This window comes from Artemia franciscana, chromosome 13 (assembly GCF_032884065.1).
Source record: "Artemia franciscana chromosome 13, ASM3288406v1, whole genome shotgun sequence".
In the NCBI taxonomy this organism is placed as follows: Eukaryota; Metazoa; Arthropoda; class Branchiopoda; order Anostraca; family Artemiidae; genus Artemia; species Artemia franciscana.
This window is the reverse complement of record NC_088875.1, coordinates 3,730,346-3,749,852: the sequence shown is the minus strand read 5'-3', so window position 1 is coordinate 3,749,852 and position 19,507 is coordinate 3,730,346. Positions and strand designations below refer to the sequence as shown.

Below are 19,507 nucleotides of genomic sequence, written 5' to 3'. Positions count from 1 at the left end.
GTCAACCTTAACACCTTCCTATTACTGAACCGGTAACAAAACTCTTGCGAGTGTCGACATAATTAAACCGAATAGCTTTTCTGAAGGTTATAATATTATTAGACTAAAACTGTTCAACACTGCTTTAATTTCAATGTGCATTAGTTAGAATTAACCATGTACCTAGTATATCATTTTTTACACAAGAATGTAATTTTTAACTACCATAAAATTGCGTGGAAACAGAATTATCCAGCTTAAATTTCAGGATTATCCCCTGCTTGTCACTCCTGTCCGTGAAAACGCATTATTTAAAAACTTTGAATTTTAGTAATTAAATCCGTCCAAGCCGAGTATTGTTTTTGGAGCCTTATTTTACATCATATACTAAGCATTTTAAATTAGACAAAAAACATGTAATGCATGAACACACGCACAATAAATGTAAAAACACAAGCATTTTTTTTTAATCTTGAAGGAAAGAAATTACGTTTCAAAATTATATGTAGAATCATTCCCTGACTTTATCGTATTTATGGTTTCAACACTGTTTAAAAATAATTAATATAAATATCAGACAAAAAATATAAGCTGAAATTAGTAAACCTTCGGTAGTGTTGAGTAAACCAAAGGGCAATATTGCTCTGCGATTATTTCATGGATTTGTCCTTTTTTTCTTACAATAGGTATGTTTGATGTCAAATGGTTATTAAAGTGGATACCATACGCATTTTTCATGACGTTTGGTCTAAAATCTTCCAATTTTTTAAATGATTGGATAAATAACCCATTTTTCCAGTCAACCCACTTGATTGGTAAAAATGTCTCTGTCCTTAAGAAAGTTAAGTTACAATTTTTTCCCGCCTCATCGAAATTCCCTTTTTCCAGAGAGAGTTTGCAATATTTCTTCGTAATATCAAGAATGGTACGGAAGCCTAGGCCATCCCACGATCTATTATTGTACTTCTTCTGGGCAAGGGTGTTGTACATTTCATTGATTAAAAAGTGGTTACTTTCAAATTTCATTATACCGTTTACCAAATTGTAAAGAAGGAAAGAGTCAAAACTTGATGTATTTTTAAGAAGTACTGTGTCTGTGTCTAAATAAAGTCCACCATAATGTTTCAACAAAAAAACTCTCATCATGTCAGATATATGCTCTGTGAGGTCAGTTGCCTGACCTTTAACATCTAAGTAAAGTCTATCAAAGCTAGTGTTTTTAAAGAGTATTCCAGGATCCACTTTCACCAGTTTAAGATTTGTGAAATTTTTTGTCCATGGATTATACCGTGCTATTGCCTCTTTCTTTATTCCTGTCATGTAAAGGATAACTGGTAACGGATGTTGCAACCGGGCAGCAGCTTCAACGCTGCATGCATATCTGTCGTTTAGATACCCTATACCACTACTTTCAATGAAGAAGGTGGTGTTGAAGTTGTGCCAGCCCCCAACTGTATAAAGTATTTCTATTCCATCTTCACTTCTTATTGTACTGCGGATACGATTTAAGACGTCATAATCCATGTTTGGCTGCTTTGCAATGACGTAGATACTGCATATAAGTGCTAACGCGATGAAAACGTTCCTTGTTCGGCATGTCATCTGAAAATGAAGCAAACGATGGTTAATATAAGTCTCGTAAGAAAGTAAACTTCCGGTATAATTTGATTAGTGGGTTTCGACATTTTAGGAGAAATGATCTTTAAAATCAATGGAATTATTAAGCCCTACCAGGATTGTTTATACTTTAAAATTTTTTTGCACCTGTCAGATCATGATAAAAGTTACTATTTTCAAAATTAGTTTGATCAAACAGTTCGTGGTAACGAATTGTACGTGAGGAGTTATGCACCTCAATAGTAACAGAAACTCCAAAAACAGAATTTTGAAATCAATAGATATATCCAAGAGTCAACTTATTATATTGATTCCAAATATATAAGATTCATTAAGTTTAGCGTTTCCCACCAAAGGCTAAGGGCCTGAACTTTGCCTGATTTTCAAAAAAAAGGACAAACATCCCCTAAAAGTCAAAGAATCTTAAAGAAAATCACAATATCGGGTTCAGAGTGTCAGAGGATACAAATGCAGAGGTTTCAAGCTCCTATCTGCAAAAATCTGGAGTTTTTAATTTTTTCAAGAAGAATACTGTGAAAAATACTCTAAAAATTCTAAACAATAGATTAAAACGAGATTTGAAGGAATATGACGACGTTTCAAGAGATAAAGATTAGGGATCGGCACCGCTTCTGCTTCTGTTTCTGTTTTTTTTTTTCATTCTTTTTTGTTCTTTCTTTTTTTTATTAAGAAAACTCAAAAACAGAAAATGGATAACCTTTTTTCTGCAGTGACGTTTCTGTTTCTGCTCCGTTTTTTCTTTCTTATCATTTTGGCCGTTTCTATTTTTGAATCGGCACCGTTTCTGTTTCTGTTTCTTTTTTTCTTTCTTTCTTTTTTATAAGGAAAACTGAAAAACAGAAAATAGATAACCTTTTTGCAGTGACATTTCTGTTTCTGTTCCGTTTTTTCTTTTCTTACCATTTTGGCCGTTTCTGTTTTTTTCATTATGTGTTTATTGCGAATTACATCATATCGCATTCTAGCGACTTCTATTGTATTCGCAATGCATACCAGGGAATAGTTCTGTTTTTATGTGTTCTGAAAAAAAAAATTACAACTGTGAAAATTCTTCTTACATTAAAGCAGTCTCATCAGACATCTTTGGAAAACATGCACAGGACTAAACATCCACTGTACTTAGTGAAAAAAAGGGATAAGCTTCTAGTTACGAAAGTACAAAATTATTCTTGTGTGTAATATAAATGTATTCCCTTTTTTGAAAAGACCTGATTTTATTGAGTATTTTGCTAGAAATTTATTCCCTCTTCTGAAAATATCTGAAACATTTTTTTTTTTCGCTTCTTTGACATGGTATACATGCTGATGGGTTGCCTTATTGTTTTGTCATCATTGTAGAACGTCTTCTTTGTAGAACGTATTCTTTTACAGAACGTATCATCATTGTAGAACGTGTTCTTTTGTTATAATTGTGGAACGTGTTCATGGTGAAATCTGTAATAATTTGTATTTATTTCAAATTAACAATTTACATTGCAAGCTTTTTATTTCAATATTTGAAAAGCCAGGAGTGAAGGCTCTAATTTCTAAACTTACAGTAGGTCTCGCTGTCCCTCAGCTCGCACTGTTGCAAGACATCTAGTCACTGAAAAAAAAGAAGATCGAGCAGCTCAAGGTAGAACTGCAGAAAGTCAGGAAAGTGAATTTAACCCTAGACTGCTGGTAGTGTGGCTTTCTATGCATTACAGCTCATTACGTACCGAAAAATATTGATGGCAAGCTTACTTTGGTGCATAGAATCCTTGACTTTCCGAGACTAAAAGTTGATCACTATAGCACTAACATTCTTTGTGCAATATGTCGTAGCCTCCAAAAGTTCATAATTCTATAGAAAGTCTACTTTATAATCACTCATCTAGGCGCTAATATAGTAAAAGCTCTCAGAGACGGTGATATTATGCAAAGATCATGCTTTGTGCAAAACCTACATAATGAGTTGGGGCTAATATCTTTAAGTTGTGGGAATGCAGTAACCAGTACAGAATTTCAAGCTGATCGAAGGAGATGGTGACTTTGAAGAAACTGGATATACTGACTGCAGCAACGATGATGATAGCAGATCAGAATCAAGTGATCCAGACCTTGACAGCGAAAGTGAGAACTCAATACCTAGGCAAGGAGGCGTCTCCAGTAAAGTTCCGACGCTGGGAGCAGGACTGGAAAAATAAGAAAGCTGGTTAGAATTCTGGAAGGGTCTTCCAAATCTCACGACCTTTTTGAAGCTATCTACAAGAAATATAATCTTAGTCCATTCATCATTAAGGATATGAATATTCAATGGAACAGGACCATTGCCATGATAGAAATGTATTGTTCCCAGAAAGAGCTGAGCTAAGGGACACGAGTAATTTCTTCCAAGGACTTTGTCTGGTACCCACCACAGGTGTTACTACCCAAAATGTTTGGGTTACCAAAAACAAAATTAATAAACACGCATCCGTGATTTTTCTTTTGGGGAAAACCGTGAAATTCTACATTTGTTTAGATAAACATTTGGTTCTCTGCAACCACATTTGTTTCTCTAATATATTGAATATAATTGTGTGGCTTTCACTATGATTGCTTGCCTTTTCGCGGGTGTTCGCCTTTTTTCTTTTTTTTTTTACTCAGGCTAATTTTCACAGGCTCCTGACGTTTGATGTGTAGCATTAAACTTAATGAACTTTATCTATTTGAAATCAGTATTAAAAACAATTTTTCAAAGGCATTAATTGATATCAAAATTTTTGAATGTATTAATTGTTATCAAATTTTTTTTCTATGGCTTTGGTTCCTATTGGCCCGAGTCACTCCTTACCTAGAGTTCGTTGCCACAAAATGTTTGATTCTGTGCCGTGTATTCTATTCTGGAATAGAGGTAAAATAACCCAGAATTTCTTCTTTGGTTCATTTCTCTTTATTTGCCTTAATTAACCCTTTGGTTACTCAATGTTCCTTGTGGAGAGAATTTTCCAGAGGGAATTTTCTGTAGGAGATATTATCCTGGGAGTTATCAGTGGGGAATATGCAACAACTCCGTGATACTAATAAATAATAAGTTCAAATAGGGATAATACCTTTTAATTCACAAAAAAATACTGAGTAGTATCCCCATAAGGACTTTCACGACAGCCCTATCCCTGGCTTTCAAACAGCTCTATCACAGGTTTTAACGACAAAACTATCCCTGAATTCCAGGAGAGCCCTATCACTGGTTTTGCGACAGCTTTATCACCGGATTCCACGACAGCCATAGTTTTAGACGCATCCCTACCTCATCATTCCGACAGCATCCAGCAGGTGCATGTCTCATCATAGAGAATGTTTTATTTTGCATGTTACGTCACAGGGGGGGATTTTTTCCAAGAGACGCAGGTGCATGTTACGTAATTGGAGTTGACGGTCATGCAATCTTACGTGACTTTGTAGATTTGTTAGGAATGACGCAATCTCGTTTGACCTGCTAGAATTTAGAGCTCTGTGGGAAAATCCCCGATTATGACTGTGGAGGGCAAACACGTGGGTATTACGTAATGGTGGCGCCCACGTGAGATGTCACACAATGGCAGCACGACGTGGGGTGTTATGTAATGACGGTGCACACGTGGGATGTGACGCAATCTTACATGTGGGTGTTACGGAACGACGGGGGGCACACGTGGGTGTTACGTAATGATAGCGCTCACATGGGACGTTACGTAATGACAGCGCACACGTTGGATGTTACGTAATGGCGATGCAAACATCGGTGTTAGATTATACATTAAGAAATTTTTTCTTTGGTATTTCTTTCCTTTCAAGGCATTTTTTCAGGGAACCTTTATATTCTAAAGGTTTTTGTCCCCAATAGGATTCAGAAGGGCCCTTTTTGTCCGATGGTTCTGAACCCTAGACAGCTGGACCAGCAATCTATTCCTAATATTATGATTCAGGAAATAGATTCTACGAAATAGGCAAGTTCACACGCGGAGAATTCCCGTGTTAGAACATACTAGAATGATTAAGCTATTGATTACTAGCTTGCTATGATTGCAATAATTGAGATGCAGGGGGGAAATCGATCACTACAGTTTGGTTATATTTGAAGTTCACCTGATTGCTAAGTAATGCTTTAGAACGGTATTATAAACCAAGACAAAGCGATTCTTCACTTCTTAGCAATATGATCCTAGCATTTTGGAGGTCCTACTTCGAGAATTTCTATATATGTTTTCATAGAGAATGATAAGAAAATTGTTCAGATCAAAAGAAAATACTCATTCTTAGAGAATGCTTGGATATATTTTCTCAGAGAATGATCTAAGTTTGCTCAAAATATAGGAGAATGGGGACACAAGACATGTGACAAAATTGTATATTTTTTTTATTCTTTCTTGATATTTGATCTCTCAATTCTCAGCCTGTATCGCTCAACGGCTGAACCAAATCCTAGCGAGTAATTTCAACAGGGGGATGGGTGGCCCTGCCAACCAATCTCAGAGGGGGGAGGCTTGTTATTGAAGATAAATTTAAAGCAAATTAATAGTTATTTCTAAGAGGTTTTAATGGCGATTCTATGTTTCTTTGAGTCATGGCTATACATATCCACGCCACCGTGAAAATATTTGGCTGACCCACCCCCCTAGTGAGTAGTTCCAGCGGGATCCCTAACATCCAATTCCACCGGGGCCCTAGCAACCAATTCCACCGAGGATGGCAAATTTCAACGCCAGTGCACATCTAGAAAGATTCGATTCTGTTTTTGAGGCAGCCGAAAAAGGTGATAGAAACTAGAAAGAGATGCTTATTCTATCCAGAATTAACTCTACTAACACGGTAAAAAGCTCCTGATCTAGTTTCAGCAACTCACGGTAGTTTAGAGGTGCTGAAGGAACAAGAGATGTACTATGATGACCAAAACATGGCAAAGTGATTAAGCAGGCTGTGGGATGATGATCAGACAATTGATAATCAAACACGACCTTCACTGTATTGGCTTTCCATTAACTCGATACTGCAACATGATCCAAAATGGAAGTTCGCAAGGAACTATAACATACGTAAAATAACATTTTTAATCCAAACAATCAAGAAATCGCGCAATATACCCTTGACTATTGTTGTACGTGGTGACACTTGAAGATTTGGCTACATTCATCTGAAGACACACCAATAATTAGAAACACACTTATTCACTTTTAAGGCACACTCCTCCCCAGCCTACACATGGAACCACCGACCCTTCTCCATTTTAGCTGAAGCTCTATTATATACAACTCTACACAGTTTTTCAAGCTTTAATTGAATCATCTCCTCATATGAAGCGTTAAAATAAATAGCTATTTTGTCGTTTATTCTGTTGGACTATCAGCACCTTTAAAACCCTATGATCCACCATATTACTGCCTCTTAACTGCAGGCTCAATATGCATATAGCTTTTTCGGTAATTCTAAATCAATTCGCTATCTCAAAATTTTCACACAATAGCTTTTTAGCATTCTTTTAGCCAGAATATTTTGTTTGCACCACAAAATGCTTGAGATTGCCACTTTGCTGTGGGACAGTCTTTTTGGCCAAAATAAATATCTATGTGAACCGTTTATTTTGCGGGACCATCTGGACTTTTAGATAAACAAATTCACCACCGTACAGCATTACTGCCCCTCTGGCACCCCCTATCGTTCCTAAGACATTTTTATAATTTTTTTTATAAAGTGATATTCAATTCCGCTTCCCCTGCTTCTGACCCCGGTTACAACGGTTCCACATTCGGTTCTGCTGGTTTTCACTCCGGTTTAACCGATTCCAGAAAACGTTTGTAAAAAATTAAAAGTTGTAGTTGCTTTTTTAAGTAATCAAAAAATTGGAGGGCAACTAGGCCTCCTCCCTCGCTCCTTTTTTCTCAAAATCTCCCGATTAATTGCAATGAATTAATATGTGAATTTCGTTTTAATTATTGATGTGCGGAGAGCCAAGATCAAAACATGCATTAATTCAAAAACGTCCAGAAATTAAATAAAAAAAACAACTTTTTAAGTGAAAGTAAGGAGCAACATTAAAACTTAAAACGAACAGAAATTACTCCGTATATGAAAGGGGCCTTTCCTCTTCAACGCCCCGCTCTTTACGCTAAAGTTTCTTACTGTTTTAAAAATAGAGTAAAAAAAAGAGTCAAACTTTAGCGTAAAGAGCGGGGCGTTGAGGAGGAAAAGCTCCTTTCATATACGGAGTAATTTCTGTTCGTTTTTAAGTTTTAATGTTGCTCCTTACTTTCATTTAAAAAAACTTGTTTTTTTATTTAATACACAATAAATCAGCTCATTTTCTCATATTCTAACAATGGAAAATCCAAATTTTGATTTTAAAGAGTTTTTGAGGAGGCCATAGTCCTTCCCACATTTAGGGTAACCATAGATATACTATTAAAAACGAACAGAAATTGAGTTTAAAAGAACGAGGTTAAGACGACCTTCTTATGTGCACATGAAAAAGACGTATACAAACAAAACTATGCAGCAGACATCCTGCCTTGTGCATTATCACGTGATTGGATTTTCTTTAAATGTGAGTTTTCTTATCTTATTAGTTTCTTCTCTTATTTTTTAATAACATTTGCGTTTTTTTTTTGTTTTCATGTTTTGTTCAAGTTAATTTTTCGCCATTCATAAAGGCTTCCACATGTGAAGCCGACTTTCATTATTAATTTAATGCCATTTTTTTAAATTTTATTTTAACTGACTTAAGCAACATTTTTAACCGTTGTTAATAGATTTTTGTTTCAATTGTTAGGGGGCATAGGAGGGGGTAGCATCATCATACATGGAATAGTTTATCTTCGTTTTAAGTTTTAATGTCGCTTTTACCTGGTCGAGAAAATTTTTCGTTGGCTTTTCCATGCTCTTAGTGTCTACGGCGATAACCGTAGCCGTTTTGCACCGTCTGATCCACTTCTGCACTGTGGCCGTTGCTTATAAGCCTTTATAAACATGGTAATTTTAGTTTTTTGACCTGAAAAACCTGATATTATGAAAAGCAGCAATAGGTTCCCCCTGGCCTATAGGACATAAGGGCGTCAGATTTAAGCCTATCACAGGTAAAATCTGGGCTTTTTTCCGTCCTGTTAACCCCCACTCTAAAACTAACAAAACTATAGGTCAGCTTAGCCCTTATAACAATCCTTTAGAGAAGATCAGAAAATAAATTTCTTTACCCATTTTTGGTTCCCTTTAAAGTGGGCCCATGATCTCAAAGAAGTATTTTTGAGGTATATTAGGTGTTCATGGTTGTAAGTGCTAAGACATTAAAAAAAAGAAAAAATACTGTTTTTCGAGCCTGATTTAGGCAAAATAAAAATTTCTATTTTCTTTTTGGGGCGTTGGAGTTCCTTTTGCAACCAGACATACAGACATGCATTATCAAGTCAATAGAAAAGCTTATATATACTTTTTTGGTCCCTTTTTAGGGTGGGGGAAAAGGATCTAGCACAAAGTCTACTGCTACAATAGAGTTTAGTTGGCGGAACACATTTTGTATGTAAGTTTAAAGCCATTTAGAAAAAAAGGTTTTTTCCCCTTTTTTCCGAAAAGGGGTAAAATGTTGGGTAAAATTCTAGTTGATTGACTTGTTGCTATCTCAGAAAGGGTTTAGGTTAGGAAAATGAAACTTTCAGGGATGAATCTAAAGACTAAAATATGTCCCGGGAATTTATTTTGAAGCCACTACATCCACTCCTTCTCCCTCTAGAGGGCCCTGACCTTTGATTCTGAAAATAGCTCTGAAAATGCAACTCCTGTTATTTGAGTAGAATATTGAGCCATATCAATGTTTTTTTTTCAAAATTTCGGAAATATATTTGCATATCTTTAAAACCTTATAAAATGGAATTGAGCAAAGTTATGAAGCTGAAAACAATTTTGTTGTACTTCAGTTAAGCAGAAGATCTATTTTGCAAGGTTTCACTTTTATAACACAAATATTTTTAAAGGTCATCAAAGGTCAGGGCTCTCTGGAGGGAGAAGGAGTGGAGGTAGTTGCTTCAAAATACCGATGAAGAAATGAATATTTTCTTATATATTGGGATGCTAATATGATCCTGGTTCAAGCTTTAGAATTTTGGTGACACATTGCAAAAATTAAATAAATTCAGGGCAAAAATGAGCTATTTCTAAGCTGAGAATTTTTGATGACATGGTATAACATAACAGTTCCTGATTGATACGAAACAAGTACGCTTCGAAATGGTGCGAAAATGAGCAGAGGTCAAAATTGGTGCAAGAACAAGTCTAGGCTAAGTTGCAAATTTTCAGCAACTTGGTGTGTAGACTAAGCGAGCTAAATATCATTCCTGTCCATGCCCTCTTCAGAAGGACATTTTAGGATGGTACTATTCGACTCCTATGCAACACTTTTTGTTAATATAATGGTCGCTACTGCAACAACTGTTCTCCCACACCAATCAGGTCAGATGCCCGACCCCTATATAGTATGTATTGTTTTCATTGATTTTAAGAGAGAAAAGGATTTATTCATTAAACAGATAATAGACAAAAATGGTTACTACCTCAATTTTGTTAATAAAGTATTATATTTTCAATATATTTAGGTAAATTTCATTATGGGTAACCTAACCTTACTTATTTGAGTGTTTTTGGGAGATTTAACAAGTAGGCCTACCGGCGGTTCAATTAAATTAATAAAAGACATACCACAGTGAGTCTGCTTCAAACTTATGATGTTCTAAAATAACAAAAATTCCGAAGGATTCAATTTCCTGCTGTTAGAAACACTTGACATTCAATCAATCAATCTGTCAACGGGGTTTATTATCAATTCAAAAAATAAATTAGACATAACAACAATACTGAGTCCATTCCTGGACGCCGAGATCCTCAGTTGTTACATAGTACGTATCTAAGCCGCTATAGACGGTTATAACTAGTTTGACTACCTCAGTTACAGTCAGAACCATTTTATCTACAGTCAAAATTCTGAAAGGAACCTGTTTCCATCGTTCATGTTGAGCCGTTATCTGTTAGAACCGCCCACAAGCTTAGTGGCGTAGTGGCGGCTAAAATTTCTGTACCAGTGCGGCATCTGATGTAGTATTTATAGTACAAGGAGAAACATTTAATTGCCACAAGGAATTGAACGCATTTCATACGTATTTATCGTTTAATATACCATAAGGAGGCTAATGGTTCAATTTTAATTAAATAAAATAAACAAGTTTTATCAACTGAAAGTAAGGAGCGACATTGAAACTGAAACGAACAGAAATTACTCCGTATATGAAAGGCGCTGTTCCCTCCTAAACGCCCCACTCTTTACGCTAAAATTTGACCCTTTGTCACAACTCTACTTTTTAAAACAATAAGAAATAGCGCAAAGAGCGGGGTGTTTGGGAGGGAACAGTCCCTTTCATATACGGAGCAATTTCTACTCGTTTTAAGTTTTAATGTCGCTTTTACTTTCAGTTGAAAAACTTGTTTTTTTATTTAATTTCTGAATGTTTTGAATTAATACATGTTTCGATTTTGGCATTCGTGCACATAAATAATTAAAATCAAATGTGCATATTAATTTTTTTGTGGCTAAATGGCTTTCTCACAGTTTTGATCGGACGATTTTGAGAAAAAAGGGGTGAATTAGGAGGCCTATTTGCCCTCCAATGTTTCGGTTACTTAAAAAACCAACTAGAACGTAATAATTACTGTTCGTTTTAAGTTTCAATGCTGCTCCTTACATCCAGCTGAAAAAACTTTTTCATATTTATTTTTTCATTTTTTTTAAGAATACTAGAAAATTCTGCGCACCCTTCATGGAATTTCTCTTCCCCCATGATAAATTCTTTATGGAAAGATCATCCCATGTCACCCCCTCCCCCCAACCAGAAACAAAAATCTCCCTGAAAACGTCTGTACACTTCCCAATAACCATATCTATATGTAAACAATGGTCAAAGTTTGTGACTTGCAGCCCCTCCGCCGGAAACTGTGGGGGATTAAGTCATCCCCAAAGACATAGTTATTAGGTTTTTAGATTATGCTGAGCAAAATGGCATTCTCAAAATTTTGACCTGGGGACTTTTGGGGAAAATAAACGTAGGAGGGGGCCTAGGTGCCCTCCAATTTTTTGGTCACTTAAAAAGGGCACTAGAACTTTTAATTTCCGTTAAAGTTTGCCCTTTCGCGACATTCTAGGACCACGGGGTCGATACGATCACCCCTGGGAAAAAAATAAACAGGCACCCGTGATCAGTCTTCTGGCAAAAAATACGAAATTCCACATTTGTGTAGATAGGCGCTTGAAACTTCTACAGTAAGGTGCTCTGATACGCTGAATGTGATGGTGTTATTTTCGTTAAGATACTATGACGTTTAAGGGGGTGTCCTCCCCTATTTTCCAAAATAAGACAAATTTTCTCAGGATCGTACCTTTTGATGAGTAAGACTAAATTTGATGAAACTTTCAAACAGTTCGTGATAACGAACTGTATTAAGGAGCGACCCAGCTCAATAGTAACCAAACTCTAAAAAATACAATTTTGATACCAATAGCTACATCAAAAGAATCGAATTTTAATGCTGATTTTAAATATATAAGTTTCACCAAGTTTAATCTTAACCATCAAAAGTTACGAGCCTGAGAAAATGTGCCTTATTTTAGAAAATAGGGTAAAACACCCCCTAAAAGTCATAGAATCTTAACAAAAATCACACCATCAGATTCAGCGTATCAGAGAACCTTATTGTAGAAGTTTCAAGCTCCTATCTACAAAAATGTGGAATTTTGTATTTTTTGCCAGAATCACGGCAGATCACGGATGCTTGTTAATTTGTTTGTTTTTTGTTGTTGTTTTTTTTTCCAGGGGTGATCGTATCGACCAGTGGTACGAGAATCTTGCGAGAGGGCTCATTCTAACGGAAACGAAAAGTTCTAGTGCCCTTTTTAAGTGACCAAAATAATTAGAGTGCACCTAGGCCCCCTCTCACGCTAATTATTTTCGCAAAGTCACCGGATCAAAATTCTGAGATAGCCATTTTATTCAGCGTAGTAAAAAAACCTTATAACTATGTCTTTGGGGACCACTTACTCCCCCACAGTCCCCGTGGGAGGGGCCACAAGTTACAAAATTTGACCAATGCTTACATATAGTAATGGTTATTTGGAAGAGTACAGACGTTGTCTGGGAGATTTTTAGGTTGATGGGGGGGGGGGTTGAGAAGGGAGGATATGTTGGGGGAACTTTTCTTGGAGGAATTTGTCATGGGGGAAGAAAAGTTTCATGAAGGGAGAGCAGGATTTTCTAGCATCATTTAAAAAAAAAAAACAATGAAAAAATAAATATGAAAAATTTTTCCAACTGAAAGTAAGGAGAAGCATTAAAACTTACAACGAACAGAAATTATTACGTCCATGATGGGCTCAACTCCTCCTAATATCTCGCTCTTTACGCTAAAGCATTTTTAGTAATTCAGCTATTCATTCTACGGCTTTTGTGATTCAGTGGTCATTCTTAAGAAATTGGGGCAAGATTTAAGCTTTAGTGTAAAGAACGAGGTTCTGACGAGGGGGCGAATCCCTTCATATACGTAATAAAAACATGAGAATACAGAAGTTCGTTACGTAAGCTAATTTGTAAGTTAAGTATATCTTATACTAATAAACATTCGTAAAATATTAAAAGTTCTAGTTACCTTTTTAAGTAACCAAAAAATCGGAGGGCAACTAGGCCTCCTCCCCCGCTCCTTTTTTCTCAAAATCGCTCGATCAAAACTACGAGAAAGCCAATTAGACAAAAAATAAATATGCAAATTTCGTTTGAATTATTCATCGGCGGAGAGCCAAAATCAAAATATGCATTGATTCAAAAACGTTCAGAAATTAAATAATAAAAAGCAAGTTTTTTTTAACGGGAAGTAAGGAGCGACATTAAAACTTAAAACGAACAGAAATTACTTCGTATATGAAAGGGCTGCTTCCTCATCAACTCCCCGCTCTTTACGCTAAAGTTTTTTACTGTTTTAAAAAGTAGAATTAAGAGAAAGAGTCAAAGTTTAGCGTAAAGAGGTGTTGATGAGGAAGCAGCCCTTTCATATACGAAGTAATTTCTGCTCGTTTTAAATTTTATCCTTACTTCCCGTTAAAAAAAGCTTGTTTTTTTTGTTTAATTATATTTATATTCAGTATAAAAATTCGATTCTTTTCATGTATCAATTAGTATCAAAATTTCATTTGTTTATAGGGTTTTGGTTACTATTGAGCCGGGTCGCTTTTTGCTATAGTTCGTTACCACGATTTCTTTTGATAAGTAAAAACGAAAAAGTAAAATTCTTTTTATAATAAATATAATTTAACGAATATATTTTGAACAGTGTAATTTTCATTTTCAATTCTGCAATAAGTGGAAAAGAGGATATTTGTAATATAATTCTCTTTCAGTGAAGCGCCAATGACGCAGTAGGCTTTAGACTTTATCAGTTAGGGAAGGGGGCAATAGCTGAACTCTTATTTGTAGTTTGTCGTGAACTATTTCGGGAAGATTAAACTAGATCTCTGATAGATAATGATATCAGCTGCTGAAGCTCAAAATTTAATTTTACAGTAATTTTATTTTTGTTTTCACTATTGTAATAAGCACACGGGATATGTAAAAAAAAATGTGTAATTATGTAATAAAATTTGTAAAAAAAAATTATGTAATGAAAAAATTCTCCAATCCCTTTGGACTTCAAGAAAAGGACTAGAACTCTCAATTTCTGATCTAATGAGCACACTCCGAAGTTTCTGTGACCTTTAGGTGGAGGTGTGGATAAAGAAGGGGCAATCCCCTCCTGTACGGAATAAAATCCGCTCATTTAGGGTTTAATTTTATTCTTTACTCTCATAATAACAGCGTAGACCAAAAATATTCCCAGAAATCATTAGGGAGTAGATATCAATTTCACATTGTTGATGCATTTTTAAAAGTTTCCTTCGTAACTCCCCCCCCAAAAAAACAAAAAAAAACAAAATTCGATGTAGGTATCCTTTTGCTGGGAAACTTTTCAAGGAGGGGGTTACCAGTATGATTTTGAAAACAGTCAGAAATTAAAGTCTTTTTCAAATGAAAATGCGCAAGAAATAAATTTCACCTGAAATCGTCCACAAAAAAGTTTCTGGGTGGAATTTTTAGCTAGAATGGAGTTGTCTCGGAGGAATATCTCTGGAGGAGGGAGAGGGGGTATTTTTACGTGAAAAGAACTTTCCACAGTAGAAGTTTTCCGTGGGGGAAGGAATTTTACATGGAGGAGAGCCAGATTTCTTGGTTTTATCTATGAACGATTAGAAATTAAATTTTAAAAAAAATGTTGTTTTTTTTTAACTGAAAGTAAGGAGCAATATCAAAACTTAAAATGGAAAGAAATTATTACGTATAGTTCGGTAGATAGTGTAAGTATAGGCTATATACTTTTAATTAATCCTAAGTTTTGACTTTTTGTCCCAATTCTTTAAGAACAATTACTGAAACAAAATGGCCGATTAATAAGAATAATGAGCTTTTTTTTAATTTCCAATCATCAGTTATTAAATTTGGGGACAGGAATGGTGCCTGAAACCATCTTGAGGGAACCGGATTTTCAGAGATGATCTTATTAACAATTAGAAATTGAAATTAAAGAAAAGGTTTTTTCAACTTAAAAGTAAAGAAATCTAAATCCCTTGTTCTTTTAAACTAAAGTCTCTATTGCTTTGACAAAGCTTTTTATTCTAATTAAAAGACGCTATTTTTTGTGAAATTTTTCTTAAAGAATTGAGAAAAAAGAAAAAATTTAGCATAAAGAAATAGGGGCTTAGGAGTGGGAAGCCGCCTCATATATGGACAAATTTTGTTTATTTAAAGTTTTAACATGGGTACTTACTTTTGGTTAAAAAACTTATTTTTTCTCTTAAAATTTCACTAATTTGTTAATTTCATAAAAGCGGTACTATATTGAATATTAAGAATATTTTAATAACTAATGCCAAATTATTGAAAAAATCAGTTCCGGCCCGGAAGTATTACGATTTCTGCCAAAGTAAAATTTATGTTTCAATTTATTGAAAAAGTAAAATTTATGTTTAAATTTATGTTTAAAATTTATGTTTAAAATTTATGTCCAAAGTAAAATTTATGTTGGGAGTAAACAAGCTGAATAGTTAGGTCAAACATGTTGGGCCAAGACTAGGATATTTGTATCTGTTAGAAAACGTCCATTTCATGTTCACTGTAATGTAGGTCAAAACTAGTGCTGCAATCTGGATGTGATACACTCAAAGCCCACCACTATGATATTTTGTAACTCCAACGGGAATCCCTTTGACAGTATATGATTTTTTGATTGATTGAGCATTGATTCTGACGTCAAGGTGAAAACATCGATCTAGATTAGGTTTATTAGATTTAAAATCCGGTATGTTCTTGAATTAATTCAGTGACCGGAGTTAATTAAGATATCATTTAAAGACTGTTAGATACTAAATAAAAGTATGGTGGTCTACTGACCTAGTTTTAGAACATATATTTATTGAGTCAGTTTGGAATATAAGTACCTCGGTTTTGAGAGAGCATTTTAGGCACGTTAGCGGTGCTCTGCAGGTGTCTCAGGCAACAAGCAGCAGAGGGGAGGAACCCACCGCAAGGGCCGTACGTACATGTTGGTATTTAGTTACCCTTAAATTGCAGGGAATGGGTGAGTGGATCCCTACACTTCCCTTGTTCCCGGACGGACTTGATATATAAATAAGTGACCTTTACATATTTCCTATTGATAAAAACCTACGCTGCGAAATGCGGTCTGTGATTTTGGACTTGATGTGTTAATGTTGTTGCATGTTTGCGATGGCCGGTAAGCTCATTTGGAATATTGTATTAAACTTTTTATCAAGTACAGTAAAAATTGTAAAAAGCCATGATGAAGTCGCAAAGAGAGCTGCCGAGTTTTTCCAAAAAAGACATCTTGAAAGCAAAAGAGATCTTAGGAACAAAAGCGAATTGTCTTGCTCGGATGTCCACAAAGGTTGCTATGAATGACGATATTTGCGAAATGATCAAATTATTAATAGTTTGTATAAGCTAACGCTTCCTGAACGTTTTTATTTGCTACGTTAATATTTGTCACGGGCTGTAAAAATTGTAAAAAGCCATGATGAAGTCACAAAGGGAGCAGCCCAGTTTTTCCAGAAAAAAAGACATCATGAGAGCAAAAGAGATCTTATGGACAGAAGCGAATTGTCTTTCTTGAATGTCCACAAAGGTTACAATGAGCGACAATATTTTGGAAATGATCTAATTGTTTCAGACTTGTGATGACGATAAGGTTGCTCTGCCTACTTTCCTTATTTTTGAGCCAGAAGTCCCCTCGATCCCAGGTGAAAGTACAGTGATTGTATACGCCAGATTATGGAAATGAGTGACAAATTAGACATTCTGATGGAACAAAAATTCTCGAAAAATAAACCTGTAACTGGTAAGGTCCTGCTGAATATATTTCCAAACCATTCTATGCCGTGATTGTCAAAAATCTACCAAGTAACCTAGCCAAAACGGAATCAAGGAAGGACTTCCTAGAACAAGCTTGCGGTGACGTTAGATCAAAAATTGTTGAGCTAAAGTGCGCCCGAGGTGACTGGAAAGTTATCACTGCATTCAAATATGATGCTCACGCAATAGAGAATGCGCTTCGTAGCTCCAACAGCACCATTAGCGTTTAGGTTAAAAGTCCTTCTCACTTTTGAATAATGAAATGTCTCCCAAATAATCTGGCCTCTGATGATGTCAAGTCTCGTGTGCCAAATCGTAGTAAAGCAAAGTGGCTGTACCAGATGTTTCAGGCTGAAATTTGAAACAAAAAAGGATTTATTAAGGACAATGAAGGTCTTATCAGTGACCAGTTTCGAACGATTCTCCATTCAGGAGTTTTTGTTTCTACCCCTTTGATGCTACAAGTGCCAATCATACGGACATATTTCAAGTACATGTATAAACGACATTTCTAGTTCCGTCTGTGGAAACAAAAATCACGGAAGCTTTAAAACAGCCCCCTTCCGGAAACTGATAAAATATGCTCTTTGCAAGTCAGACGGCCGTCCATTTTACAAATGCCCCATTGCACAGACTCTGCTGAAACGTAAATCTAATCCAAAATTATATTCAGATGCCAAACTTTGATCATGGAACATTATTGGAAAAGTTACCGATATAATCCCAATTCTTTCATAGTTCTTGCAGTCCCATGACCTAGTTCGGATTCAGGAGCATTTCCTGTCGGAAAACTGCCAAAGCCGAAAACAGCTTGACCTTGTTCTTTTAAATAAAGTGAAATCTTTCCTGTTTGTGTCGCCAAGTGCTGTTCACTATTTGGTTCAGAAATTAAAGAAAAAATCCTCCTCCGGTGGTTATTTTATTTCAGCAAGGCATCTGCAACTTGCAGGTTCTTTAAAACATATTTCACACTACTGTTTCAGATGATCAGGAAACACATTAATTGTCCTTGAAGTTAAATGTAGAAATTAACAGTTAGGAACTTGAGAATTTTCGGAACCTCCCACTTCAAGTAACGCTGCTAAGTCACGGAATCAAAACCTCAGTATTTATGAACACCTGCCTATGGCAAGGACTCAAGAAATATTAATTCTTTGCTGTATCAAGATGTCTTGACATAGAGAGGTCCTTAAAGCTCAAGTTCCTTCCTGGAATTTAATCTGGTGTCTGTGCTGAAAACAATGCTGATTAGAAACTCACCCTGGAAAAACAAGGAATTTTTGCGGATTATTTATGTGCGTACTTGTTTATTTAATTTTGAAATCCGCAGTTAATTTTTAGGAAGGAATATCGAAATCCATAACCATTAGAGAAAAGAAAAAGTTCTAACTTTGCGGTTGACGCAATAAAGAATTGGCTCAAATTGATTCAAAGTCAGCAGAATGCCGCCACCTCAGCCGACGGGGTTACGACACTTCGACGGCAGTTGTCCAGGCCTCCCGTCGGCGGAGTTCGATGCATGCGCCAATGCCGCGCCAGGGTCGATATCCACCATTTGAAGTGCCGATTAGACCAGGTAAGCCCCCCCACGTTTTCCAAGATTTCCGGCTTCCCCCTCCAACTCCCCCAATGTCACCAGATCTGGTTGGGATTTAAAATAAGAGCTCTGAAGCACAAGAACCTTCTAAATATGATATTTAATTAAGATCTGATTACCCGTTCGTAAGTTACAAATACCTAATTTTTTCTAGTTTTTCCAGTTTTTCCGAATTGCCCCCACCCCATCTCCCCCAAAGAGAGCGAATCCGATCCGGTTATGTCAGTCACGTATCTTGGACTTGTGCTTATTCTTTCCACGAAGTTTCATCCTGATCTCTCCACTCTAAGCGTTTTCCAAGATTACGGTGTCCCCCCCGAACTTCCTTCAATGACACTGGATCCGGTCAGGATTTATAAGAAGAGATCTGAGTTACGAGGTCCTTCTAAATATGAAATTTCATTAAGATCCGATCACTCCTTCGTAAGTTAAAAATGCCTAATTTTTTCTAGTTTTTCAGAATTAACCCTCCCCCCAACTCCCCCAAAGAGATCGGATCCGTTCCACTCTGATACTGATCCCTGTCATCCTGATCCATCCACTCTAAGCGTTTTCAAAGATCTTAGGTTTCCCCCTCCAACTCCCCTCAATGTCACCAGATCCGATCGGGATTTAAAATAAGAGCCCTGAGACACGATATCATTCTAAATATCAAACTTCATTAAGATCCGATCACCCGCTCGCAAGTTAACGCCTGCCAGATTGCACCGTCCTAGCTTATCTGGAAGTGCCTAAACTAGCAAAACCGGGGCCGACAGACAGACCGACAGAATTTGCGATCGCTATATGTATATGGTATATGGTAAATACCAAGTGCCATAAAAACTTGTTT

The 19,507-nt window shown here is 36.1% G+C and overlaps 1 protein-coding gene across 6 annotated transcripts in view; it reads right to left on the bottom strand.

Moving 5' to 3' along the window:
• Positions 1-373: 373 nt before the first annotated feature.
• The window catches only part of LOC136034402 (lactosylceramide 4-alpha-galactosyltransferase-like), a 43,365-nt gene continuing 24,231 nt past the window's right edge, over positions 374-19,507 (bottom strand). The window contains exons 1-3 of one of the 6 annotated variants that reach the window (XM_065715554.1): positions 10,282-10,515; positions 2,470-2,637; positions 374-1,581 (exon numbers count right to left, since the gene is read on the bottom strand). In XM_065715554.1, coding sequence (XP_065571626.1) covers positions 577-1,581; positions 2,470-2,577 — 1,113 coding nt within the window. In that variant the 5' untranslated portion in view covers positions 2,578-2,637; positions 10,282-10,515 and the 3' untranslated portion in view covers positions 374-576. Of the gene's footprint in view, positions 1,582-2,469; positions 3,314-3,342; positions 5,086-8,439; positions 8,585-10,281; positions 10,516-19,507 lie in introns of those variants that run through there. The other 5 variants (XM_065715557.1, XM_065715559.1, XM_065715560.1 and 2 more) reach the window with 5 other exon arrangements.